We start from the raw sequence: 27102 nt of genomic DNA, 5'->3' as shown, positions 1-27102 counted from the left end.
GGATGGATGGATGGATGGATGGATGGATGGATGGATGGATGGATGGACGGTGTGTGAGGGGGTAGAAATTATACTTTGAATACAGAGAGAATCTATAATATGCTGCACCAGAGGTTGCACCCCTGTCTCAGCACCATGGGCTGAGGAGGGGCAGAGCAGAGGGAGAAGGAACATCACCCAGATGCAGACCTTTATTGCAAAGGGCAGGACTTTGTCTTCCAGCCAAAGGAACACCCCACCAGAGCCCTGCAGTTTCTGTCTGGGCACACACACGGCAGCATCCCTCCCACTACCCCCAGGTCCAGCACGAGCTCCGCATAGGCAGCCTGGGATCTGCATCTGGGCAGAAGCACAAAGAATTCCCTGAGATATAAACAGGTGGACAAGAAATTCCGTCTCCTCGGCAGTGGGGAATGACCCCAGAAGAATCCACAGGGAGATGCAGATGAGGCATAGGACATGTGGTGATCCACACAGCCTTTCTTAGGTGCTGTGGGACAGAGACCCTCAGGACAGCAGCAGCAACCTTTCAGCTGAAGAGCCCTTTTGCCTTCTTTGGCTTGGCCTTGGCCACAGGTAGTCGGGGCTTCTGCACAGGGGAGGAGGTCGGCTGTGAGCAAAGGGGAGGCAATGTCAGCCCCCTGGGGGGGTTGGTGCAGGATGGGTGCAAATGGGAGCAGTGATACCCCATGGGGCAGTGCAACAGTACGTGTGTGCAACAAGCCCGTGTGTCTCCCAGTCAGTGTATACAGGGAGTGGGATGTGCTAGAAATCAACCCAAGCCCACCGGCCCACCTTGGTGGGGCACAGGGCTGGGCTGCACAAAGGCTGGGCACTGAGGGCAGCAGAGCATGCAACAGCTGGCTTCAATCCCCTGCCAGTGCATGAAGCCCCATCCCTCTGCTGGCAAGAACAGGCTGTTCCCAGCATCGTGCTCACCGTGGCTTCCTTGCTCAAAGATGCTGTTTCGTCCACTGGCGACTGGGGCGCCGGGTCGGGGTGCCCTGAGGTTTCTGCAGTAGGCGCCAGGTCTTCAGTGTCCTCTGGTGCCAGAAGGGAGAGATGCAATTTGGGGTTGAGCTGAGGAAACACAGAGTATCACCCAAGCCCACGCTGGGAACAAAGGGAGCTCAGCTCAAAGCAAAGGGGAGTTGGTTGCATCCAGGACCTCATTCCCATTCCCCTGGGAAGGGGGCTTGACCCAGGAGTATTCCACATTCCCCCACTTCCCAGCCAGGAGCTTCTCACCTGGGTGATGCCGTTTCCGAGCCTGTTTGGCCTCCTGCAGCGTCACTGCCATGTAGAGCTGCCGCAGAGCAGAGGTGAATGCGTGTCCATCTCCTGCACTGCAGATTTGGGGCAGGCTCTGTGGAGAGGCCAGAGACAGTCACCCCACTGCCAGCATCAGGGTCTGGAACAGCCCCGGGAGCAGCCAGCTCCTGCCAGACCACCCTGCCTTGTGCTGGACAGCAGGGAAGGGGCTGTGTGTGCCTACCTGCAGGACTCTGCGCTTCACCATGGAGACCACAACATGGTTTTGCCCTGGTGCTGCACCACCACTTGCAGGCATGCAGATGCTCCCTAGTTGTGCATGCACATGCTCACATGGGCACACACACACACACACAGCTGCACACCTGCTCTGCCTTCCCATTAAGAGGAAGATGGCAGAGGTCAGGGCAGCTGCTCGCATGGTCATTCATGAGCTGCTGAAGATAAGATCACATGGGAAGGGCTGTGGCTTCCCCAGCAGAAGCAGTGTGGAGGCATGCTGATAAGGAACAAAAGCTTTTGGCATGGGCAGGACCCCAGGCACACTGGGGGGCAAGGAGCCCCTGCCTTTTCACAGTCTCCTGTGCAGCGATGCCTGCACAAGCAGCATAAGCCACATCCAGTGCTGATGCAGAGAAATCCCCCTCATGCCCGTGCCCGCTGAGGGATGCTGCTCTCAGCATAAGGGCTGTGTCAACATGTGCAGGGACCTTGGAGGATGCCTAGGGCACAACAGCTATGAAGGGGTGTAGGAAAGTAGGTGTGCGTGCAGGGCTGGGGAAATGCATCTGAGGGGGGTTGCTCAGTGATGTGCAGCCGTACACATGTGCAGGTGTATGCATGTGTGATGAGTGTAGCTAGGGATGCACGTGGGGCTGTTTGTGTCTCCATGTATGTGTGTGTGTCAAAGGTCCGGCAGTAACCTCTGCTCAGCTCCACACCCAAACAGCAGGAGAACAAAGTGTAACAGATAAGGCTGATTCCTCCCCAGGATGGGGAAGCGGGGAGGGGATGGGGACACTCAGACCCACTCAAGGCCAGAGCCCAGAGCTTGGGACAGCATCCCAAGGGCAGAGAGGGCAGGCAAAGACCCTTGGCACTCTGTGCTAGGAAGGGAGGGCAGTGATAGTGTCCAGAAGGGCACCTTCTCCACAGCTCTCAGACTTCCTGCTGGAGTAGAAAGCATGGAAGACCTCTTAGCTGCAGGACAGACATGTCATTGGGGCCTGCTTTTTGGCCAGCATCTGTGTCCCTGCCCACTGCCAAAGGAGACAGCAGTGCTCTGGTCCAAGCCCTACAGCATCCTTGGGGCTGCTCACCACCCTGCATTGCCACCTCTGGGCTTTGTGCAATGCTGGCACAGCCTAAGATCCAGGGGAGGATGAGGGATGCTGAGTGCCTTGGACATCCCTGGGAGCTCTCGCACTAGATGTCTCAGACCCCCAGGGCCAGGGTTGCTCCTGAGGCTGCAAAAGCAGTGTCCAATGCTGGGAAGGAGATTGACTGTACTTCAAAGGCAGCAGAGGGGCTGGCATCGGGTGGCCGATACAGCCTAGATCAAAGGCATGAACTGGAGTCATAATTCAGAGAAAAGCAAACAGCAGCTCCCAGGAAAGCCAGGAACGGCAGCAGAGTGAGCAAAGTGTACCAGATAGCACTGTGTGGGTCAGTGCCCTTGTGGGACAGGGGAGTCCCTGCACAGCCACTTGGTGCTGGTGCCAGCACCCTGCTGCTGTCCCCTGCCACTAAGCAATCCCTGGGAGCAGTCAGGGCTGCAGGTACAGGGCCCGTGGCTCTGGGAAGGGGCTGCTGAAAGCCTGGGCTGGAATCTGGGAGTCAGCAGGAAGCTCTGAGCCATTGGGCAGGGTGGGATGGGAAGCTGCTAGGCATGGACCTGAAGGGAAATCAATGAATTTATGAGCAGAGCTGGAAGAGTTTCTCCATAGAGCTGTGACTCAGCGGGGAGCAGAGTGTGCTGTGCCAGCCAGTGGCCACCTGATGGCCCCGGAGGATGTGAGGGACAAGAAGGTCTCCCCAGAGGGGCAGGTAGAGAGACAAGATGTGGCTGTGGGTGACATCTCCTTTCTACTTGCCCCATGGCTTCAGCACATTGCAGAGCCAAACCCTGCTGCAGCCAGTCTGTTGTCCCCAGCATGGCTTCAGCCCTGGCTGCTGGAGCCTTTTGTTTTTCTCTGATTACTTCTCTGTGGGAACCGGGACACAAGGGGTGCCGGCCAGGTTCCCCCACTGCGGTGCCTGGAGAGCTGGCAGGGGGGGGTCACCCCATGTTATGACTACCTGCCCGCAAGGCCAAGAGCCGTGCCCCAGTATCAGGAGCTGCTCAAGGCTGCGGCACCGGCACGGGATGCTCAGTAGCACAGCCTGAACACTGCGATTAGCCAAGCTGGGGGGGCTGCCCGGGAAGGGGGGGCTAGGGCACTGCACCTGTGCTCAGAAAGGACAGCTCACAAGGAGATGCAGCCCAGACACAGCATTCATCCCCATCGCCCTGCCTTCACCCATCCTTGCCCACACTCCCTTTGCAAGGGCCCGTAAGAGATGGGACTTTGGATGTCCCCTTGGCCATGTCACCCATGGGTGAAGCAGCGTCACCATCCCCTGGCACAGGGCTGCAGGATGCAGGGGCCGTACTGGGCCCCCACGCTCGTGCCAAGCACCAGAGTCTAAATCGGTCGTGCTCAAAGCTGGGGACTGACCCTTTCATTATCACACCAGACGTTCGAAGCGGTTACCAACATTCTTCACTGCAAACCCCACATTCCTATTTTTTAATATATTTTTAACTGGAAAATAGAGTGAACAGGGCCTGTTTGGAAATTACAGCCTGGCTGCTGTGGCTTGTATGTCAGATCTGCCCACATTCCCGTGGCCAGCCTCAGCACATGCTCCACAGGGGCACACTTAATAATTCCTACAGGGGCCAGGAGCCAAGGGGTGTGTGCCGCAGGGGGAGGATGGGGGGGTGGAAGGCTTTCCCGGGTTGGCCCCAACAGCAGATCTGCAGAAGCAGCGTAGTGGAGCAGTGGCCTGGGAGCAGGATGAGCATGGCAGCTGGCACTGCACTGACATAGCAAAGTCTGGTGATACTGCAGCAAGCAGCCTGTGGTGGGCAGGAGAATGGCTTCATGGCTGGGGCGTTGCTGTGCCTCATGGCTTGGCTGCTACCACCCTCCCTGTTGCAGGCTTTGTGCTGCCAAAGATTTACCCTGGGACAAGCAGAGAAGAGCACAGGTCTGTGCCACCAGCAAAGGGTCCTACCTGTGGGAGGACACATTTGAGTTGCTGCCTTCTGGTTGGGATCAAGGGTAGGGACAACAGAGGGATGTGCCCAAGCTTTGACCCTGCAACGTCCCCAGCACCTCATCCCATGCAGGCATGCAGCAGCAGCAGCTAGGAGAGGCGCTGGCACGGTGCAGGAAGGGTAGGATGGCCAGGGCTTCCCCGGCATGGAGCCAGCACTGCACACACCTGGCAGGAAGCGTCTGTGCCGGCTGGAGAAGGCAGCCCGGAGCTCAGAGAGGTGATAGAGGTGATGGGGTCACCCCAGGGAACAGCAGGCGGCAAAGCCAGGGCGGCCAAGAGACACAGCCTGGCACAGCTTGACACGGCACGGCACGGCACAGCCTGGCATGGCCCCACACTCCTCCCGGCAATGCTCATGGCCCTGCTGTGGGTGATGTTTTCCTTTCCCCCTACTTTCAAGGCCTTTCCAGCAAGCAAATGTCAGGCGCATAAAGAGCGGCACTGTGAGCGGAAGATGGAGCGAGAATGCCTGCCCGCGTCCCTCCGTAAGTGCCGTCTCACACTTCATCAAGGCGGCCTTTGCGAGTGAGGCACCCGCTTAACAACCAGCAGTCTATGCAGCCTAGTGACCGCAGCGGCCCGCTGCTCAATACGCTTTTCTTTTCCCCTTGTGCTGTTCCCGCGGGTTGGATTACAGCATGCAGCGCATTGTGCTGCTGCACGGTAGTGGGGATGCTGGGGTCCTGCCCTGCCCTGCCCTCCTGCTGCTCTTCCAGGTCCCAGGGACGAATCCAGGGGAAAGGAGAGTCGGTGAGGCGATGGTACAGCTGCACCAGGGACAAGGGGCTGCTGTGGCACACCCAGTTCCATGCTGGCTGCAGGCATGTGCCAGCCCTGAGCCCAGCATCCAGCTTTTCCTGGGGACCCCTCTTGGCAAGGTAGCTGGCTGGTTCATGCCAGCGTGCCACTGTGTAGGGTGGACACATCACCCAGCTCCATTATTGCAGGGTTGCGCTGCGAGGCATGCCAGCTCATGCTGGTTTATTATTGTCCATCCAGGAAAGCTGGACACATAGCGCCAGTTTGTTATTGTAGGGTTTCTCAGGAAGGTCGGCCAGCTCATCCTGGCTTGTTATTGCTCAGGGCACCTATGGGGCTGGCCAAGAAACTTCCTGCAAAGTGGGGTGACGGAAACGAAGCCACACCTGATGAATCACATGGGTGCCACGTGGCAATAAGGGACAGCGGCGAGTGGGATGCTGTGCCCTAGCTCCACCCGGCACAGACAAGCTCATGGCTCCCCTGGGGCAGTGATACTGGCTGAGAAGTGAGAACATGGGGCAGGGAGGGGACAAATGGGGCTTGTGCCATGCCAGCAGGAGAGGATGGGCAGAGCAGCCCCTTGGAAAGCAAAGCCTGAGAGTGGTGGGGGGATACTGCACCTAGCGTGATCCTGAGCCAACTGGGGATTAGCTGCACCACCAAGGCTCCAAGCAGAAGAAGCTTGGGGCTGAGCCAAGTGAGATTAGGAGCTCTGGGGCAAATTTGGGTGCGCTCAGGACCAGGCTGAGCTGCTCCTCCCTGGTGGCTTTGCAGTTCCTTCCTGGCATGGGTGCAACCGGCCGGGGGGGGGGCTGCCCCTGGGACACTGTCCCATCCTCAACCGAAACTGCAGCAGGAAATGTAGAAGGGACAGCAGGGCTAATCCCTGAGCTAACACAGGCATCTTGCTGGCAGAGTGGGTTAGCAGTACAGGGTCTGACGTGCCCCAGAAGCACTGGCACCACTGCCGGCACCACCACTGAGTCACTGTCACCTCTCCTTGCTGGTGACAGCCCATGCTTCCCATTTCCTGCAGCCAGCACCATCCCTGGCATGGTACCACCTTGCCCAGAGAATACAGGGACACACCCCCTTCATCACCAGTGCCATGGTGATGCAGATGTCCCTTCTGGGTGGTGACCAGGTGAGTCTGGTGCCAGTGTCCCTGCAGGCACTGATCAACTGTGCCCATGCCCAGGTACCCCCATGGTGCCTAGTTTTTCCCCTAGTGCCCAAATGTCCACCTGAGCAGAGCCCACCTGTGGCAGTGCCCAGGTGTCCCTGTGATGCCCAGCTGTCCCATGGGCAGTGCCCAGCTGCTCAGCACAGATGTTGGGTTTTGGCCAGGCAGCAGATTGAGTGTCAGGCTTGCTCTCAGCACAGCAGCAGTGGCAGGAGGCTAGGCTGCCTGGCGAGCACACAGCCCCTTCATTCATGGCAAAAATAGCCCCCCGGGGTGTGGTCCAACCTGGAAAAGCCCCCTCCAGCCTGGCCAGCCCATGTTTATTCAGCAGGGGACGCGCTGCTCTCCCCCTGACCGTGGCCCCATGCCGTCTCCATGCCAGAGCAGACGTTCTTAGATGCAGTTCCCTGGGTCCCCCTGGCCAAAACACACAGGCTGGGGCATGGGGTGGCAAAGCCCTAAAAAGCACTGGGTTTGTCTCCAGGAGGAGCAGCCCCCAGTGATGTCATGAGAGTTTGCGAGCGGCCACATGAAAGGGGCTCACTGCCCAGGAAATCCATGGGCCTGCGTTCCACCAGACAAGCCAGTGATTCTTCAGCAAGCAGGGAAGGAAATCTCGGAGAGCCCAAGCCAAGCCCTGGGGATAACCCCCCTTCTTCATAGTCCCTCAGGCCCTCACCCCCGTTCCACCTTCCTTATCCAAATCTTAGCCCCAAAGACCCCAGCATCCCAACAGTGGGAGCATCCATCAGTGGATGCAGGGGGTGATTTAGGGCCAGGGTGCACTGCTGGCAGATAAACAGGGATGAAGCAGAGTAGAGGATTCTCTTTCAGGAGGGATTACGACAGGGACAGCTGGGAACACACAGACTCAGTCCCCTACCCCCTCCCCAACTCGACCTGCTCTAGCATGCACCGAAGACATGAGCTCTGAAACCAAATCAGGTGCCACAGGACCCCCTCCCCATTTACAGTTGGGGTGCAGGCTGCCACACCTGGAGAGCAGGGCATGCTCTGCCTTCTTCATCCTCCCCATGCAGAACCGTCCTGGCTCTGCAGCCCAGCACCACGGACCCCTTGCTGCACGGGCACTGAGGATGGTGATCTCACCCATCTCCGACCCAGGGAAGGAGGGGAGCTCAGGCTTTGGGACTGCCAATCACCAGCATTGCAAATGTGCCCTCAGAAGGAAAACAAAGTAAAAGCAAAATAAAAACAGAGAGGTGAAAAATTCCTTGACATTTCTCTCCTGTGAGTCCCCAGGGCCGGCAGAGAGGCGAGAGTCTCCGGCGTTTGTCAAGCAAACACTTTCACACCCCAGGCCACGCTCGGCATGCTGCCGCTGGAATGCCAAATATATATTTAAGCCCTGCTCATCAAAGGAGCCTGTTCGGAGTCGGTCTCGGGCAATGTGCATGTGGGTTTGGCCCAGAGCAAAAACCAGAGGCGCTGAGAACATTGCTTGGGGATGAGAGACAGCGTGAGCGCACGGAGGAGATAAGTGACAGCCTCCAAGGCCGTGCGCCCGTAGGTCGCGGACTGGGCACGAGATACCTGCTGCATTATCAGCTCGTGTCGCACCACAGGGTGGGGATGTTTAGGCTGGAGGACGGCCAGTGGCAGCTCTGCATTCCATGCTGTAAACCCAGCCAGAGCTGAATGAGCTCTGCAGGGTGCAGGGGGATGAGCAGGAAGTGGTACCGGGAGAGAACAATCGCGGAAAGGAGGGCTGGCTGAGCACATCATGGTACCCATATCGGGAGGTGACAAGTGTCCTTGGGCTGCAGGTCAGAGTTGGCCAGGAAAGAAGATCATTGCCACATGCAAGCCCAGCACGCTGGTGCTGTGAAATCAGGCATTACACGCTTGTTGCCCACAGCAGGAGCAGTTCATTGGTGTTACATGAGGATAACCCTGGCCAGGGGGAGCCCATAGGGGTCTGACCCTGCGCAGCCATGCCCCCGCCCGGGTTCATCCCCAGGTGAGGGGAAGGAGCGCAGGGCAGTGGGTTGGATTTCAGGCACCTGCTGCAAATAAAACACCCTGTCAGGAGCGTCCCCTCTTGAGAAAGAGATGGGGTCCCAGCGGGGCTGCGGGGACATAGAGGGACCACACCTCCATCTATCTCTGCCCTGTGTGGTTTAGTTTTGGAAGCTGAGCAGCTCCTGCAGGGCTGGGGCAGGGCGCAGGATGTTCCCAGCCACTTCCCACAGCTCTCATGGCTGCCATGCTGTCAAAGACTACGGAATCCAAATTCTGAACTCTGTGACAGCAGCATTGCTCTGCTCCACGCTCACCCAGAGTAGGGATGCTGGCCAGCTCTTCATGCATGGCGAAGAGGAAATCACACCCAGCCCGGCAGCATGCCTGGAGTGCTGCCAGGCTCTCTTCCTCCTGCTGCACGGACGTTTCCTCCTGCTCCTCCATTCGTCCACCTTGGTGCCTGCTATGCTAAGGATCTGTGCGCTCTGCTCTCATCCCCACGCTCCAGCCCTTGCCTGCTCCATGCAGCAATGCCTTGCACTGATGGGTTTGCCCACCCCTTTTTAAAAGCCTTGCTGTTTCCATTCTACATTTTTCTACTTCCTTTTTGTTCAGCGTAGGATTATTTATCATCAGCCCCAAAACAGTGTGGCCATGGTCCCCTCAAACCCCCTGCCTCCAGAAGCTGAGGATGCGAGCCTCTCTGACCACCTCAAAACACAAAAAACATGTCTCTTCAGTGGATGCCAGCACATCTACAGCCCAAGAAAGAGAACAGGAATCAATTACAAGCCTGGCAAAGGCAGCGCTGCTCTGGGACTCCAGCACCAGCTCCGTGCCCACGTGGCACTGCACTGGGTGCACTGGGGCTGAGAGCAGCCCACCTTCTGTCGGCACACCCCACAGCCCCCAGGGTGCAGATGTGCCAGCAGCTGGCAGGGACACACAGGGGAACCACTTGAAAGCCATGGTAGGAACGTGCTGGTAAACCAAGGCCACTCCTCTGCTTTCCAGAGCACTGCTCCGCATGTTATTTATAGATTGTGCTCCGGGTGCCCACCCAAAGGGAGTTCAACCCGTAAGGTGCACACTCTTTGCCTGCTCTGCCTTGGAGCTCCCAGCAGCCTCAGTCAGAACTGCCCCAGATCCACTTGGGAGCTGGGATGCTCACAGCATGGCTTCACAGCCTGCACAGTGGGACTGCTGCCTTGCTCTGGCCACCTGCATGCAGCACAGGAACACAGAGATGGACTTGGAGAAGGGCACAGGGACTCCTAGCATCTCCCAAGGGCCATGGGATAAGGATGCTCCTGCAGCAACATGTGCCCCCAGCACCAATCAGGAGCAGGTTGCTGAGTGTATTCCACAAGTGTGCGGACTGTGGGGGGGCACGGGTCTCTTGCAGCTCGCCCCTCATGCTATGCATGTCCCACTGATACTGGTGATGGGAATAGAGCCCTCTAAACCATCTCCTCAGCACCCGCACATCCCGATTACCAGCCCCGAGTGGACCTGAGTCCTTCCACCACAACCGCAGAGGGGAAAGTTTCCCAATTAAAAACCTAAAACTGGCAACAAGGTGCCCATGGCAGGAACCTTTTAAACTGGCCATTAAACTTTATAAGTTAGACGGGCACCGGGAGCAAGCAGCAGAGCTGCAGGAAAACAAGCCGCCCCTCCTCAGGCAGCCTAACCACGGCTGTCCCCAAAGCCACAGAGCTGACGTCACGGCATGACCTCACCCCGTCACCCACTGCCTGGCCAGCCTCAGCCCCATGTTTACCCCTGCCTGGCCCCAATGCTGTCCCTCGCAGCCTGCTTTCCCTTTGAGGTCAGCAGCCCCAGGGCCTGGCGAGGAAGAGGAAAAGAGCAGAAAGACAGAAACCAAACCTCATTGCCCACAAAGGCGGGCTGCAAAACACGGAGCCCTGGTAGCTCCCTCCCAGCCCTACTTCTCCCGGCCATGTGCTCCCCTCCTGCCGTAAGTGAGGTAGCCTTGAGGGACCATGGGTGCGCAGCTCTCATCCCAGCTGTGGCTCACAGATCCTGCCCTGGCCATGCCTATTGCTGTTCTCCTGTTTTCCTGCAGATGGGCTGAGAGTGAGTATCAGAGTCAGGCAGGGATGCTCCGCAGGTACCCATGAGGATCTGCATCCCAAGGGGCTACATGCCTGCCCCCAGCCCTGCTGGGATAAAGCTGGGGACATGTAGCCAGACCCATGACACTGGATTTTGGCTGGAGGAGCAGAAAGACAGAACACCAAGGCACCAGGACATCTGCCTCTGGATCTCTCCAAATTGCCACCAGCTTCAGCCAGGAACAGGTGTGCCTGCGGTGCCACATTACCCTGCTTGACAAGGTGGAAGCTCAGCCAGGGAGGGATGAAACTGGTCTGGCAGTGATGCTGGAAGAGCACCATGACATTTTTTGGATCATGAGAGCAGCCAGGGGACAGCACTGGGATCCCAAGCCCTGCACAAAGCCTGACTGATGTGCTCAGCTTGGAGCTGCGCGTTGCCAGAAAATGAGAGAGAGCCACAAAACCCACAGGGGCTCACGGGGGGATAGTGAGGGAAAGAGCAGGGGCAGCTGCAGCAAGCACACGGCACTGGTCAGAACAGGCTGGGAAGCCGCTGTCCCTATGTGCTGCTGTGCAGAGCCACACAGGGCACATTTTGCCCGCTGTCACCTCCACCAGAGGTTTGTGGGTTGCATTTATAGCCTCAGCCGCAGACCCTGTCCCCATAGCATCCGTATCCTCTGGACCGCATGGCGCTGGCCTGCATCCCTCAGCCCGCAGCATTTGGGGAGCGGGCACCCACTGCCAGCCCTCAGTGCCTGGCACATGGGTGCACGCACGCACGCACACTGCTTGCACCCTGTGAGCATCGATCAGTGGGGAAGCACATACACACACTCACAAACAGGGCAGCGTCTGCAAACAACTGCTTGTTAAGTTAAAATTAAACTCTGCACAAATATTGACCTTTGGAGGGGACACAAACCCTGCCGATATATTTACCAGCTTTATAAATGGGCCTGACCACAGTGCCCTATACACTGGGCTGCAGGAGACAAAGGTTGTGGAGGTGCCCAGATGACATCCCACCATCAAGGGGCTCTGCCTGGACAACACCGCCGTGACCCTCAGCTGCCTCCCTGCCCTAAAGTGAGGCTCACCCTGGGAACGGTCTGACTCCAAGGATGCACAGAGCAATTTGGTTGTCACAGGACAAGCGATGAGTTCTTCTCCTAGCAGAGTTCCCCTAGGACTCCTGTTGGGCACCCAGTTGGTCATCTAGCCAACAAAAGGGCTCTGCACATCCAAGGGGCCCGGCATGATGGTGCCCAGTCCCAGGATGCAGAGGGACGTACAGCACATACAGCAGGGGATGCCCGAGTTCCAACTCTCGGAAATACTGAATAAAGTCTTATTCAGGCTGATGTAAAACACTGTTAAAACACACAAAAATCCTTTGAGTAATGGGCGAGCGGGAAAGAGGCATCTATAATTAACAGTAACTGTTCGAGACGGTCGCTGCCCAGTGATGTGTACTGTGCAAAACCACTTGAAAAGGCCCCGTCTGAAAAGCGAAGCCTGGGGTTTTTCAAGAAGCCCGTCATGTAACCATCCTGGCCCTTCCAAAATAATTCTGCCATATTAAAAAAACCCAAAACCTCAGCTTAATCGCCCTGCAGCACTGGGACCAGAGAGCTCTGAGGAGAGGGGAAGGGAAGCACAACCGGCTTCCAATTAGAGCCTCATTAGAAAGGAAAGCTGGAGAGCTATTAGAGAGCAAGCCGGGAGTGAGCCCAGCCTTGGAAGCTGGAAGGAACATCCCCACCGCCCTGCCCCATTGGTGGGCACAGTGGGACACGGGGGTGGTGGGGTCCCAGCTGTGGGCACTGAGCAGAAGGATGGGAAAGACCCTTGGGGGACTGCTGCAGGTGCAGGGGTCAAATCTCCCTGGGATGCACTGGCACTGTATGGGGCAAGGTTTGGGGATGCTCAAGGGGGAGCAGGGGACAGAGAAGTGGGAGAAGATGGGGAACTGGGTCTGTAGTCTTTGCGGTGTCCTCCCACCTGCAGAAACACAAGGACGAGAGATCACACATCCACATGGTCTGCAAAGCCACAGCTTCGCCCAGCCCTGGCTGGCAGCTACACGGGGAGAGAAACCTCACAGCAAGTGCGTCCCTCCACACCTTGCCCCTCAAGTCCCCATCTCTCCCACACAGTGCTTTCCCATTCCCCGAGCTTGGTGCAGCAGCCACAGCCAGACACCAGAGCACCAGAGCACGGCCAGCTTGCCGCAGGTGCCAGGGCATCGCCCGCATCGCAGATTCGGCCACAGCATCCGCTTGCTTCATCGGCTCACAGCTTAATTGCACCCAGCGGCCCTGCCGGCCGGGGCAGGCACTGGGCACCCGCTCTCCGGCTGCAGCCTGGCCGCAGGGCTGGGCGGGAGGCACACTGCCCGGAGCAGCCTCCCCTTCCCATCCCACAGCCTGGGACCCATCCAACACAAAGTTAATTTCTAACCATGGGTAACCACCAATGCCCAAGCAGGGATGATTTATCCCCTATCTGCCTGAGTCGGATTTATGAGCCACACATCCCTTAGGCTGCGATAAAGGCCATGTCTGTGCTCCTCCATCCCCTCTCTGCCCATAGCCCCTCCGTGTGGACCTGCTGCCCCTTCCCCCCCTCCCCCCCCCCATTTACAAGCCTTTCCCCAGTGCGGAAACCTGACAGCCCACAGAAGAACAGTAAACAGCACAGAAAATAACACCCGCAGGAGCCCAAGCAGAGACACGCTGGCCGGGGAAGCCACAAATGGTTCCTGCTTTCGGGACCTGCTCAAGAAAACAGAGTGGGGTGGACCCCAGGCTTTCAGCAGCCTTTGAAAGGGGCGAGAGGAGACGCTATGAATAGCTGAGGCCATGCTGGGGATGGCGGGGCAATGAGGACCAGTCCCCACAGCATCAGAGGCAGCCCCAAGTGGGAGCAGGCATTTCCCTTGCAAATGGGACTACTGATAAACAGTGGAAAATTACTTGGTGCATCATCAGCATGGTGTGAAGATGGCGGAATCAGGAGCCCAAAGTAGGGCCAGATACTGTTCATGCTTACCCTTGCATGAGGGGCTGAGCAGAGGGTGACAAGGGAAGGCAGGCCCCAACTGCACGGCACAGGACAGAGCCCTGCAGAAGCAAGAAGCAGGGTGGAAGGAGGGGCCATGTCACAGCTCTCAGGGCAGGACTTTGGCAGCCCCTCACCATCCCCAAGCCCTCTGCAGAGCTGATAGCGGCAGCTCTGGCAAGAGAGAGAAGAGAGCCTTGTTCTGAGGCCAAGACTAAGGCGATTCAGTGCTCTGGTCCCCCGAGGTTTCTCAGGTGAAACCTGTCTCTGTAATGGCTGTGTCTGTAAAATGTATGGAAATGCCCATAAAACCTGTATCAAATGCTGCATGGATATATATGGACATATGAAATTAGGAGTGCATGGGGAATTGGGGCAAGACGGCTCCCTCCGAGCCATAAACATGCACCAGAAAGAGGCAGGAGTTGCAGCAGCTCCAGGAGTTGCACAGACGGGACAGCACTTCATGGAGCTGGGGCACGGGCACCACGGCTCCGGCCACTGGCACCACGGGATGCCACCAGGGCATGGAGACCTCACCACGGGGCAGCACGGAGACAGAGCCCTGCAGCAGGCTTGGCATCCTTTGCCCTGACACCCCAGCCCTTCGCCGCATGCAACAGGAGGTCCTGGCATCTGCTGAGGGAAGATGCATGTCAGTGCCTACAGCCCTGGTGTATGCCAAGCATACACCTGGCAAAATCAGGGTGATAGCAGCAGAAGTAACTCCAGACCCAGTCACCTCACTACCTCTGTGCAGCTCTGCTCTGCGCTATGCTGTTCACCTCAGGGTGCATCGCACTGTAGCTCCAAAGTACAAGAGTTGCGGCCTGTGCATGGGGAATGCGGGATGTATTTGACTCCACAGCAATGGGATCACCTAAATACCCCAGACAGCAGCAGCTCTCAGTATTATCAATATCTGAGAGCCATCAGGAGCCTGAAGTGAAGGATCTGAGGACAGAGGAGAGATGCAGGGGCAGTGGGAAGATAACCACCAGTCCAGTAGAGAAGAAATGCTCTAACAGCCCTGTGGGGTGCATAAATCCACAGACTGCAAATCCTGCTGGGTTTGACATAGCAGCCATGGGAATGCAGCAACCCCTATGCCCCATCTCCAAGGGAAAGTGTGGGCATGAGAATACAGCAGGGTATCATTCAGAGCAAGCAACTTCTATTTTTACCCTGAGGGCATTTGCATCAAATGCAAAGCACATGTGCAACCCCAAACCTGCAGAGATACAGAAGTGTACCTACATCACAGGAAACTCTTGGGGTCTCTCTGCTTGCCTGCTGGTCTTCACATCCACTTCAGCGAGCAGAGCCTTACCACCATCAGTATCCCACTGTATGAACCTGCATTGAGCCAGGTGAGACCTTATGACCCTCTGCAGCAGATTTGCCTTTTCCTACAATCCCATGACTTCAAGACCTGAGGTTTATATGAAAACACCAAATATCAACGTGCTTTGCAGCAAAATCATAAATAAATAGGCAAATCCCTGCCAAGGATTAAGCAATACATCACAAGAGCAGCTGAGCCATGGCAGGCTGCTGTTTGCTCCCTGCACCGCACTGGGCAGAACCCAATTGGCTCCCTTCCTTCTTCCCTTGCCCTAGCAGAGACCTGCAGCTGGACCCCAAACCCAGCCCTTCACAGCTCCCAGAAACCCTTCAAATCTTCGTAGCCCTCCTAAAGCAAAAAATGGGCTGAGAACCCCCAAACTTGGGGCTTAACCCTGCTTATCCACTCTGATCACCCAAGAGAGCTCAGCACAGAGGGACCTGTATGCCCTCAGAGCCCTTGTGCTGCAGGGAAGCCCAGGGCAGGAACAAGCCCCAGGCACGTTCCAGTTCCAAACCCACACCTGGCAGGGCACAGGCTGCGTCTCGGCTGCCATCAGCATGGGGCTGTGCTCAGAGATCGGGGGAAAGCCCGCTGGTCACTCCACCCCACATCTCTGCTGCGTGGCAGCTGCTGCATGGCTCTCACTAAGGGGACAAAGTGCTTCTGCAAGGCACAGCTCTGCTGCTAGGGAGCATCCCTGTGTGAGGGCAGCAACAGGGCGATGCAGAAATGCAAAGCTAAGGACACGCTGAGGCAGCATGGGCAGTGCCAAGGCTGCAGGGGTGCAGAGCAGAGGTGCAAAGCCAGGATGCGGAACTGCAGCGCCGACGCTTGCAGCAACAGTGCCCGGGATGCAGCGAAGCGGTGCTGGGATGTAGAGCTGCAGTGCAATGCTGCAGAGCTGCACAGCCGCAGCAGCACGCAGCTGGGAGCTGAGGGCCACCAGCCTTCTGCAGCTGGTGACAGGGCGCCATCTGCCGTGTCCTTGTCACACACTGCTGTCCCCAAAGCACCAGGCTGAGCCAACATTACATTTGGCCGCGCAAACGCAGCGTTAGCCTCACATGAATTCTGGCTGCCTGCTGCCAGCAGCAAAGTGGCATGCCCGTCTGCAGCCCTGTCCCTTGTCCCCTACCTCTCCAGCAGCTTGGGGTGTGCACATCTGCAATGCACCTGCACATTGCATGTGCAGATGTGGCACTCCACCGGCCAGCCCAGGGATGCTTCCCAGGGAGCAGAGGGTGCACAGGGCCACCTGCAGTCCCCTGGCACAGCTTGGAGACAACACAGAGGTCCCTGGGCACTGCAGCAGGCTCCTGTGCTCAGCCAGTGCAGTGTGAGGTCACACCCAGGCCTGTGAACCCAGGCAGGCACAGGAGGAACCTTCAAGTCGCACAATTCCTATATTATGTAGTACTAATAAAAAACCCCCCCCGGGGGGGGGGGGGGAGTAGGGCTTGAAGTTTTCTTAGTGCCACATAGTAAAGTATTTATAGCAATCCAGGCGTGAATGGGCTGCTCACAGGCCACACTCCTCCTCGGCGTCAGGATCTCCAGGAATTATTCTGTGCAGTCACATTGTTGTATTCACCCCGAGATTGAGTTTAATTACAGACAGGCAGGCAAACAGGCTGTCAGTGTTCCAGCCTCGCCGGCAGAAGGGCGACTGAGCTGACTTTAATGAACGCATTTTAAAAAGACCCAGGGCTGAAAGAGTGAGGGGGGGAAGGAAGGGGAGGGGGGGGGGGGGGGCGTGGGCCTCTGGAAAAGGCACGGGGTGAGCAGGGGGACAGGGCTGGGATGCAGACAACAGGATGGTGGTGGGCACATGGAGGGAGAGGTGCATGGCTGAGCTCTGCCCAGATGTGGCACGGCTGCTCCAGCTGCAGGAACGTGCACTTAGTGCGGGATGGCAGATCCCTTCGGAGACCCAAAGAAAAAGGGGTTGGGGAGGGCTCCCAACTTATTACAGAGCAGGGTATAAACAGAACAAATAAATATAGAGCTGCTTTATTACAAGGCCGACCATCTCTGGTGGCTGGCTGATTACAGGGCAGGCTACTCCAGCGCTACCCAAGCCCGGACCTCAATAAAGGCCAGATTGGAGCTGCCTTCTGCTCATTTACAACTCTGCCATGCTGCTCAGCCCCGTGTGTGCCCACTGCTCTGCACCCCATCACCGGGATGCAGCAGTGGGGGAGAATGAAAGTTTAAACAAATAGTGAATAAGCGACGAATAGGGCAGGCGGGATCAGCAGCCTGGCAGACACGCTCTAAAAATACCGTTTATTTTCCTAAGGACTTCCAAAACCGGTGATTTCCAAAATAAAAATAAAGGGATAAAAACTATAAGAATTACAGATGCATCGTGGGGGTGGGAGGGGGAAAGACCCAAGAACAAGGAAAGAAAAACACCCTGATGAGTAAGGCGCACGCATGACGTACATAAATCCACCGGGACGGAAAGGCACACACGGGAGCGGCACACGTGCAGGGCTGCTCCACAGGCAGCACACAGCCAGCTCTCTGCTCTCCCCGGGGCTGAGGGCATTCACCTCCATGCACACACACACACACGCATCTTTCCAGGGCTGAAAGGGCACTTTGTCTCCTAGTCCCCAGCCGGGCTCCCAAGCCATTCCGCAGCCCCAAGGACTCCCGCGACCACCTTGGTGCTGAATCCCTGCGCCAAGCCCCCGGCATGCCCACAGCTGATGGGGGAAAGGGAGAGTGGCACGTCCGTGGGGCTGTGGGCCGGGAGGCTTCAAAGGAGTTGATTTAGTATTGTTTCACCTGCCTTGAAATGGGCACTTGAGTGAGGGATGGAGGTTGCCTAGGGTCATCCTGGCTCTGAACAGAGCCCTTATAGCGTGAGGAACAAGAAAGTGGCTGCTCTGGTAGGAGGTGGTCCTCTGGGCACAGCCTGTGGGACAAGTCCCATATGTCCCCCATGCTCTGCTGTACCAAGGGCACTCTTCCCCAGACAGCTCCCCGCTGTGATGGACACGTCACCCCAATCACCAGTTCCATTGGGGTCCCCGTGGTGCCTCAGCACTGTTGCACTGCTAGGCTGAAGATGGAGAGATGAAAAAGAGAGCAGGCAGTGCCGGCTCTGCTCCCAGCTCTTCGGCACTTGGCAAGACTTCCAGCTTCAAACACATCACCATGTTCCCAGGGTCCCCACCCCACACGCTGCCCACCATGCCCAGCAACCCCATCTGGCCACAGAGCTCTGACTGCCCATTCCTCACAGCACCAACTGCCCTGACAACAGTGAAGATACAAAGGGCAAAGCAAGGCACAGCAGAATCCCAAATCTGCTATGGGATGGCAACACCCGTGCACACCAGGCCACCTGTATCCTTTCTGCCCTTTCACCGCTGCTGCCCTCCACTCTCACCTGCACTGCTCAGGACCGGAGCTGTCACACAGTCAGCCCCCCCTCGTCCCCCGGCCCAGAGAGCGGAAAGCAGATCCTTGCAAAGGGCAGCTAATGCGGAAGCTGTTCGCATCCCGTAGTGCGATCCCGGCGGGTGAGGAGCAGGGCAGCTCCTGGGTCGTCAGGTTATCGGATGATAACAAGGCAGCGCAGCCTGAGCACGCGACTTCCAGCAATGCAAGGCTGCTTCCTTTGTTTTGGGAAAACAAGAGGGGAACCAGACCTTTTCTGGCACGTTCTTGCCCGGTCTGAAACTGTCCCCCGTTTGCACCAGCTCTGTCCCCCTGCCCCATCCCAGCGCTGTGGCCACAGGATGATGGGGACAGAGCCAGCCTTGGCCCTTTCCACCTCTCTCAGTCCCAGAGAGACCAGGACACCGTGCTTTGTGCCATGGGGACCCTGACTGGGCCAGCTTAGCTCACTGCTCTCCCCAACCCTAAAGGTGGGGTGAGCCCCCTGCCCATGCAGGGAGCAGCACGGGGCTCAGCAGCCGTCCCCTCATCGCTTGCAGTCATACCCCCACTCGCCAGAGAGCTGCGGGTTGGATAGGGGTATGGGAGCCCCCCTTCCCCTTCCCCAGCAGAGGAGGAGGAGGAAACATAATAAGAAAAATAAAATTTATAAGCCAGGCAGTAATTACAGCGTGGCTACAAAAGGCTGCCTCGTCAGGGCCATCATTATGTGGCTAAATTTAACGCCCCGTGGCTGCTCGCGGGGGGAGCCGCGTCCCGGGGCTCTGAGCATCCACACAGACGCCGGCCCCGCTACCTTCTCTCCGTGCCGGCAGGGCAGCGCAGCTGAACGGCAGCCAAGAAAGCCATAAAGCAGGTCAGAATTTTTTTAATAGTCTATTTACCAAGATGCTGTTTTTACTGCCGAGGTTTCTCTCGTTTTATCTCTGGCTTTTTTTTTTTTTTCTTCTCTCTCTTTTTCCCCTGACTCCTGAACAGACTGGGCTGTATTTTCTGGTTTAGGTTCCTCTCTCTCACTTGCTCTAAATACTATTTTCAGAACTCTAATTTTATATGGTATGTCCCTTTTTTTTTTTTTCCTCTTTTTTTTTTTTGGTAAATATTTGCCATGACTAAGCCAGGACACATCCCGTTTAAAAGGCTCCCATCCCACAAAACATCAGCCCTTTAATGACATGAATCTCATTAGCTCTCCCCATGAAAAGAGGTATAGAAAGGGAGCATCACTCGGTCCCTCTGGATTCCTGTATCTGCACAGACGTATATTTAGCCGTGTGTACTGTACAGTCACAGAAGAGGACAGTCTGGGCACACGCACACCACCCCATTCACATAGGGGGACCAAGAGCAGGGGCCCCTGGGATGGGCTCTGTGGCCAGTGGGTTTTGGGATATCCGTCTGTCTGGGATGGTTTTGGGAAGGGCTCTGAGCCCCGCAAAAGCCAGGCCGGGCCCTGGGAGCTGTGGCCAAGCACAGAGGAGCCTCAGAGCCCCTCCAGGCTGGGCTTTGGGATCTTCTGGGGCCAAGCATGGGGCAGGCAGAGCCCATCCAGATCCATGCTTGGGCTCCTCCAGCCTTCCTCCCATTAAGGCCCACTAATTCAGTCTCACTCTTTGTCTCTATCCATAGCAGCATCCTTTCCACCCTACAGTTCCTTACTGGGCATGGTCAACCCTACTATAGCATGGTCATTACTTCCTCAGCATGACCATCTTCCTTGGTGTGGTCTTTCCTTCCTTGCCACGGCCAGCCCTTCCTTGATATCGTAATTACTCCCATGCCGTGGTCACCCTTCCTCTTGACTCATGCTCTCAATTGCTAACTGGTACAAGAGGTGGAATCCTTAGGAGATGCCATGGGCTTCTCCGTGGCTGAGATGTCACCCACACAGTCTGAAGTCAAAAGCAGCAGGAGACACCCATGGAGAAGAAAGGAAATGTCCACAGTGAAGAGCGGAGATGTCCTTGGAGAAGAGTGAAGATCTCCACGAAAAAGAATTTGCTCTTTCTTTCCCAGGTCCTGTCTGTTTGCTCCCCATTTTTAGTCTAACCAGGTTATGGTGCTTAAGCTTCACTGCACCCCTATGCACATCTATGTGAGCACTCCTCCACACTCTGGGGGAGACAGTAAGAGAATTAACCCCACATCTGGCTGCAGACAGGCAGCGCTGCTGCAGGAAGCGCCATAATATAGAGCACTGGAGGAGCTAAGGTGCACAAGGAGAGCCCCACCTGGCCGAGCAAGCGGCTTCAGAGCTGGAGCTTTCTGGAAAAGTGCAGCCATCCTATGCGTGAGCCATAGCCAGGCTTCAGCACGTGTACCAGGAAGGGCTGTGCGCTCCCCCCTAGCACACGGCAGCCAACATTAATTCATTAACAGTCCCATTAACACCCAGCTGTGGTTTCCCCCCAAACTCAGGCAGGGACCTGCTCCCCTGTGACAGCTGCTGACAGGCCAAGTTTCCACATTCAGTCCTTCTGGAGTTCTGTATAAAAATAAGTGGTGCTTTTTTAAAAAGGAAAACTGTATTTCCCCTTTACGCACACCCGCACGCGCGCGCACACGTGCTGTGCTCACAGCAGGAATTTGCTCAAATTTCCTCCACCCACAAACACATCTTCTTTGGCCAGAGACCAAACATGGGCATTTTGAGCCTGAAATATCAGGTTTTTCAGCACCCAGGTCACAAAAAGCTGGCGCTGCCCTGAGCTGGACTGAAACACATGCCCACTCCCACATCACCTGGCTTTGCCATGCCCTTTCTCTTGCTGTGTCACGGGTGCCATACAGGGCCTGATCCTCTTCTGCCTGCCCATCTCAGCCTCAGCATCCTTCCCATTGTCACCCCTGGGGGTGGGAAGCCCTCTGAGTTGCTGGTCCTGGCCAGGGCTTCACCCAGCATCCCCAGCAAGGCAGCCGTCAGCACATCCCCAGGAGTTGCCCTCAGTATCCTACAGTATCCCAGTATCTTGGGGAATAGTGCCCAATTCCTGACACCTAGTTTCTATTTCCTCCTTCTTCTCCTTTTACTGCCTTTTCTTGGCAGTTGTGAGCACCAGCTACTCCAGTGCTTCCCAAGAAGATGCTCAGACAAGCACCCATCAGGACCTGGTACCCAATGCCTGTTTCACCCCTCATCTTTCCCAGGCAGCCATGAGCACTGTGGTGGAGAGACAATACCTGGCCCTCCAAAAGCCCTAGACACAAAAGTACCCCCAAACCCTCTCCCTAACACGCTGAAGGCACCACAGCCTGCACTAGGGGAACTGGAGCTGGCCACTGCTTCAGCTCCCCAGGGAGGGCAGGGCAAGGGCCATATATCTCCCAAATACCAGGCCGCTAGCAAAACGCCCCGCATCCCTTTGATACAGAGGTGTTGGGCTCGCTGAGAGCCCTATAACTACTTGTGTCTTTAAATAGCAAAACTCACAAATGCCCCCATAGGGCTCGGTGTCTATAAGTTGTCTATATATTTGTGTACACACATGCACACAACACACAGAGATTTATTCGTGTTTTCAGAGCGGTTCAGGAGACATTCCAGGACGAAATTCCAGCCAGCACTGGAGCCAAGAACATCAGTCGCCCCGGCGCATGCTGCCCCCTCTGCCTGCGTACACACTAAATACGGAAAGGGAGAGGTATAAATAGGCAGAGAAATACATGAATGGCTCTGTTTCCTCACACAGATAAATAGTACACAAAGGTCCGAGCCGAGAGGGAGCAGGCGGCCTCAGGAATGCTATAGCTTTGCCGGGGCGTGTGCCTGGGGGGCAGGATGTGCCCCTGGGTGCGCAGCAGCCAGCCCAGATGCGCACAGCTGGATGGAGCCTATGCCTGCATGGGCAGGCAGGGAGCAAGGACCAAAATGACAGGAAAGTAATATTCGCATCCAGACCCAGCACAGGGGACGGAGAAGCTGCCACATCCTACACTGAGACAGAGCAGTTCCTAATGGCCCTGTCACAGTTCATCTTGTTCTCCTCCCCAGAACCCCGTTTGCTCACAGGAGCCGCTGCCACATCCCAAGCTGCAGGGCTGGGAAAGGCAGTGCCCTGCACAGAGGAGAGGAGTAGATGACACCAATGCACTGTCCTCTCACCCACTCTTTTCTCTCCTCTGCTCCCAATACAGTTCAGGCCAGGCTCGGTTGCAGTGCTGGGAGCAGTGTGTAAACCATGGGGATGAGAGCCCCAGCCCAAGGGAGTGGGGCCGGGGGCTGTCAGGGCAGCAAGATTGCCCCTCACAAGGCCCTGCAGTTGCTCTGCTTTCCGGAGGGGGAAGGGGCTCTCCCCCTTCAATGCCGCCATTTGAGCTGAGGCCTGGCACTGACTCAAACCACTGCTTACTGACGCAAGATCAATCATCCCCTGCGTGGTCGATGCCCATGCATGGGCTGGGGCCACTGCTGCACCAGAGGGGCTCTGGGCCCTGCTGCCAGAATGCCTGTGACACCCCTCTGCTTGGGTGTAGTAACAACCAAAACATGGCACAGTATCCTGGCACAGCATGGCACCATGTGGCACTGCATGACATAGAATTGCATGACACAGCATGGCAGAGTACAGCACAGTGTGTCATGGCCCAGCATGGCATAGTGTAGCATCACATGGCACAACATAGCATGGCATGGCATGACATGGCACACCATGACGGTACAGCATGGCATGGTGTGACATAGCATTGTATTGCAAAGCACAGCATAGCATGGCATGGCACAGAGTGGATGAGAAAGCCCTCATATGCAAAGAAGGGCTCCCTGTTCGTGCCTGTACATCCCTGTACATGCACACTGGTGCATCTCCATGGATTATGCCATGATCCAGGGAGAATCGTCATAATGATCAAGCCCAAAATTCCATCCCCAAAAAAAGTCTCCAGGTGACACGGGCTGCCTGTGCCCAGCTTGTGTCACATGCTCTCCAGGTCACGCAGTGCAAGGACTGTGGCTGGACGCAGCCACAGCCACTGGGGTCAGGCTACCAGCCCCACACTGCAGCAGGCACCCTACAGGGTGCATCCTTAGCCCTAACAGGGCAGGATGGGCTGCCGTGATGGAGCAATCACAGTCAGCAGGCAGGCAGCCAGCAAGGCCCCAGCTGTGCCAGAGGGGGTTTGTTCCTTGCCCACGGTCTGGGTGCTATTTTGGGCAGCCCGCTGTCCCGCAGTGCCCATGCCAAGTCTGGTTTTAGCAGTGTGCAGCTCCACTGACTCACCGCTTGTGTAAGCGGCCTGTGGTTGCCAGCGGCGGCCCAGAAAGCGCGGCCCAGTCGGGGCCCCCCTCACCTGATGGTGCCTGAGCAAATAAATAAATAAAGCCACACTGCGCCCGCCACGCGCCTCAGTGGCAAACACACGGGGCGGGCCTGGCGCCCACGCAGCGGTCAGCCCCCATGCAGCAGTGGGTACCCACACTCACCCCAAACTGCCCCTCTCTCCACAACCTGCAGACGGGTGCACAGAAATGAGTGTAGCGTACAGAAATGGGATGCTGCGTTCTGCCCAATGCACACATCAGTGCCGGCACGCACACGTGTGCTTTTGCTCAATGCTGAGTGCACCTCTGAGGCCTGGATGCATATGTGGGCTTGCTCCTTCCAGCCAGGCATCCCCAAGAGCCAGCCCCATGTTCCCCATCTGCCCTGACCTCCACCCTGCCATGAGGACCCATGGCTTGTCCCTGCTAGCGCAGAGCTGTGGCCCTTCCCGGTGCCATGCAGATGGAGCCCAGTACAGATGAGCACGTGCAGCATCACCCTGTGCCACCGACGATGTGAGCCCCACATCACGCCCGTGTCACTGGCCCAGAGGCAGATGCAAAGCCACAGCTACCTTGCACTAATTAAAACCATTTGTCATCAGAAGGAGCCAAAAGGCTGTTTCCTCCTCTGCCACCCTGCCACAGCGGGCTGGTTTTGCAGGATGGACATGGCCCCTGCCCTCCCCAACACATAGCCAGCGTCACCCATGGGCAGCCAGAAGCAGCTCCCATCCCCAGGCTTATTTTTAGCACCCATTAAAAGGGAGAGGCAGAATGGTGTGGGCAAGCAGAGCTTGGGCAGGTGGCTGGCTGCACATGCTGGCACCAGGCAGGTGAGAGCCAGCAACCTCAGGGAGAGCCCTCCACCTGCCCGCATGCCCCTGTGCCCTGTGGGATGGGGACAGAGGCCTGGCCCTGTCCCAGCCCTGCTGCAGAACAATGGGATGGGGCTCTGACCCCCGCACTCCCTGACGTCAACCCTGCCGCCCCACCAGCCCCAGCCCAGAGCTCCCACTTGCCCTCAGCCGGGGCCACACTGGAAGCTGGTGTTTGTTTATCTTCCTCTCCAGCATTGCTTGTTTTGATGGCACATCCTCCTCCTTGCTGGGCCAGGTCAACCGGTGAACCCTCCACGTCCTGTTTGCCGGGGCCCTACACCACAAGCCAAGTGCACAGGGCGGCCGGAGGTGCGGAGCATCCACCCCAGCGCTCACCGGCCACAGGAGATAAAAATATGCAGGGTGAAGCATCCTGGGGCGCAGGGGCTATATTTGAACTGATCATATCTGTGAGTTTATCCCAGTGGTTTTGACTGTTCTGTGGCTGGGCCAGTGCAGGAGAAATGACCCTCATCACCATCGGGCTCTGCAGCAGTGCCTGCTGTAGATGTGTGCCCCTGGACCAACAGCCCCAGGGTGCTCAGCCCTGCAGCTGCTCACTTTTCCCCCTCCCCATTTGAGCCCCTGGGCTTGCCAATAAAAGCTGCCACCTTCACCTCGCCGTACGCGTGGCCGTTGCTCTCCCTTAGCTCTGCCTGAGTGCAGGCAGCTGCTAAGCAGTGAACACTTGCCAAAAACTGCGTGTGTGAAAGCGTCGTTTCCTAAACGTATAAATATTCCCAGGGCTTTGCTGGAAAACTCCCCGCGATTAGTTACAACACCCTGGCCTCAGAGCCCTGTGAAAAGGCATGCTTAGCAGTGTGCTCCCGTGCAGCTCTGCCCTTGGGGCTGGCAGGTCCTTTCCTCTCCATGGGGCATGCACCAGTTTGGGAAGTTGAGGCTTCACGGCTGCCACAGGCAAAGCAATGGAGTGCATTCCTGCATCCTGCGGCCCCGCACCCCATCACGCTGCCCTCCTCATTAAACATCTGCAGTCTACAGTCCCATTGCACAAGGGACCATCCGAGCTCTCCATTTGACCTCTCAGCCACTGATGTTTAACCACGCACAGCCCAATACTGAGCCCAGCATCTTGGTTTGCTTCCCAGCAGGCTCCCAGCCCGCTTTTGGAGACATCAAGAGATGGAGACTCAACCACTGCCCTTGGGAACATATCCCAGTTGTTAATCACCCTCAGGAGCAAAACCATGTGCCTTTGTCCTAGCTGGGAATCGCCTGGCTCTGACTCCCTGTGCCTGGCTCACATCCTACTGCTCTTTGCTAGATTAAAGGGAGCCCTTTGCTAACCAGCATCTTCTCCTTGTAAAGACCCTCATGCACTGCAATCAAGGCACCTCTCAATTTTCTTTCTGATAAGCTAGACAGAGCTCTTGCCTTCCAAGTCGCTCAATGCCAAGCTCTCTCTAGCCCTCAATTAATTCCTGTGACTCCGCATTGATTGCCCAGTATCTTTTTTACAACCCAGGCATGGGAGCTGGTGGCAGCATTCCCAGCATCCTGCAGTGTGCCCAGAGGGACCCTCTGCCCCTCCTGCACCTCTTGCTGCTCCTACTACAATGCTACACAGTGTTGAAATACCTGCCCATTATGCAGAGATAACTAGATTGTTTAAACTACTCCAATTAGCCTCACATTCCCTGAGCAGAACACTGCAGCAGCTCCTGCCAAGGAGATGCCCTGTTGATGCCATGAGATGTCTGGAAACTCCAGCCTCACAGCCAGAAGGGCAAAAGGAAATCAAGAGTGATGAGGGGACAAGAGAAAAAACAGCAGCAAATATCACGGTGCTCCTTGGGGTGAATCCATCCCAGGTACATGCAGCCCTGTTGCCACCTCTCCAAAAGGATGCAGTAGAAATGAACAGACACAGAGGTATGCAGAAGTCTTTAACAGCTTCTCTGCAGCAGAAGGCTAAAAGCCCAAAGAATGCTCAGCCTGGGAAAAGGGCTCAGAAATCCTGGTAGAGATTCTGTAAAATTCACAGTGGGAGTTCTCCAGGAATTGCGCAGAGAAAGTGGGCAGCTCCCCCCTCCCTCCTGCACAAGCAGCCTCCCAGCACCACCGAGCAGCTTCTCCCATGCCCTAGAGCATAGACCCCAAGCTTCCACCCCACATTCATCTTTAGCAGATGTTGTGCATCCATCCCTTGGACAGAGACATACTTTATCTTCTCCCAGTACCGGCACGTCCACCTGCATCATTCCAGCAGCAGCACAGAAACATTTGTCCAGCACTTCTGCCGTGTCTGCTTCACTATCAATCATCTTACCACCTCCACCTACTAACAAGCTCAGCCCGTCGCTGAGACTTTGGGGTTTTCTCCTAACGCACTAAATAAAATCTTTTCCTTCTGTCCTTCGCCATGATTTCTCCCTGATGTCTTTAGCTTCTGTTACCCATTTTCTACACTTCATAATTTCTAATTTATATGGATTGCTATCTACTCCTGCTCTCCCATTTGTTATAAACTGCTCTTTTATTTCTAATTGCTGCCTTCACTTTGCCGCTGAACCAGA

At 56.5% G+C, this 27102-nt stretch overlaps 1 protein-coding gene across 1 annotated transcript in view; it reads right to left on the bottom strand.

Annotated features, from left to right (window-relative positions):
* Positions 1–173: 173 nt before the first annotated feature.
* The window catches only part of NHEJ1 (non-homologous end joining factor 1), a 31122-nt gene continuing 4193 nt past the window's right edge, over positions 174–27102 (bottom strand). The window contains exons 6-8 of the mRNA XM_042890553.1: positions 1249–1366; positions 940–1043; positions 174–610 (exon numbers count right to left, since the gene is read on the bottom strand). Coding sequence (XP_042746487.1) covers positions 530–610; positions 940–1043; positions 1249–1366 — 303 coding nt within the window. The 3' untranslated portion in view covers positions 174–529. The remainder of the gene's footprint in view (positions 611–939; positions 1044–1248; positions 1367–27102) is intronic.

This window comes from Lagopus leucura, unplaced genomic scaffold, assembly GCF_019238085.1.
Source record: "Lagopus leucura isolate 7727_CA_CO unplaced genomic scaffold, USGS_WTPT01 Super-Scaffold_100266, whole genome shotgun sequence".
In the NCBI taxonomy this organism is placed as follows: domain Eukaryota; kingdom Metazoa; phylum Chordata; class Aves; order Galliformes; family Phasianidae; genus Lagopus; species Lagopus leucura.
Note: the sequence above shows the minus strand (reverse complement) of the source record. Positions and strands in the feature narration are given on the sequence as shown.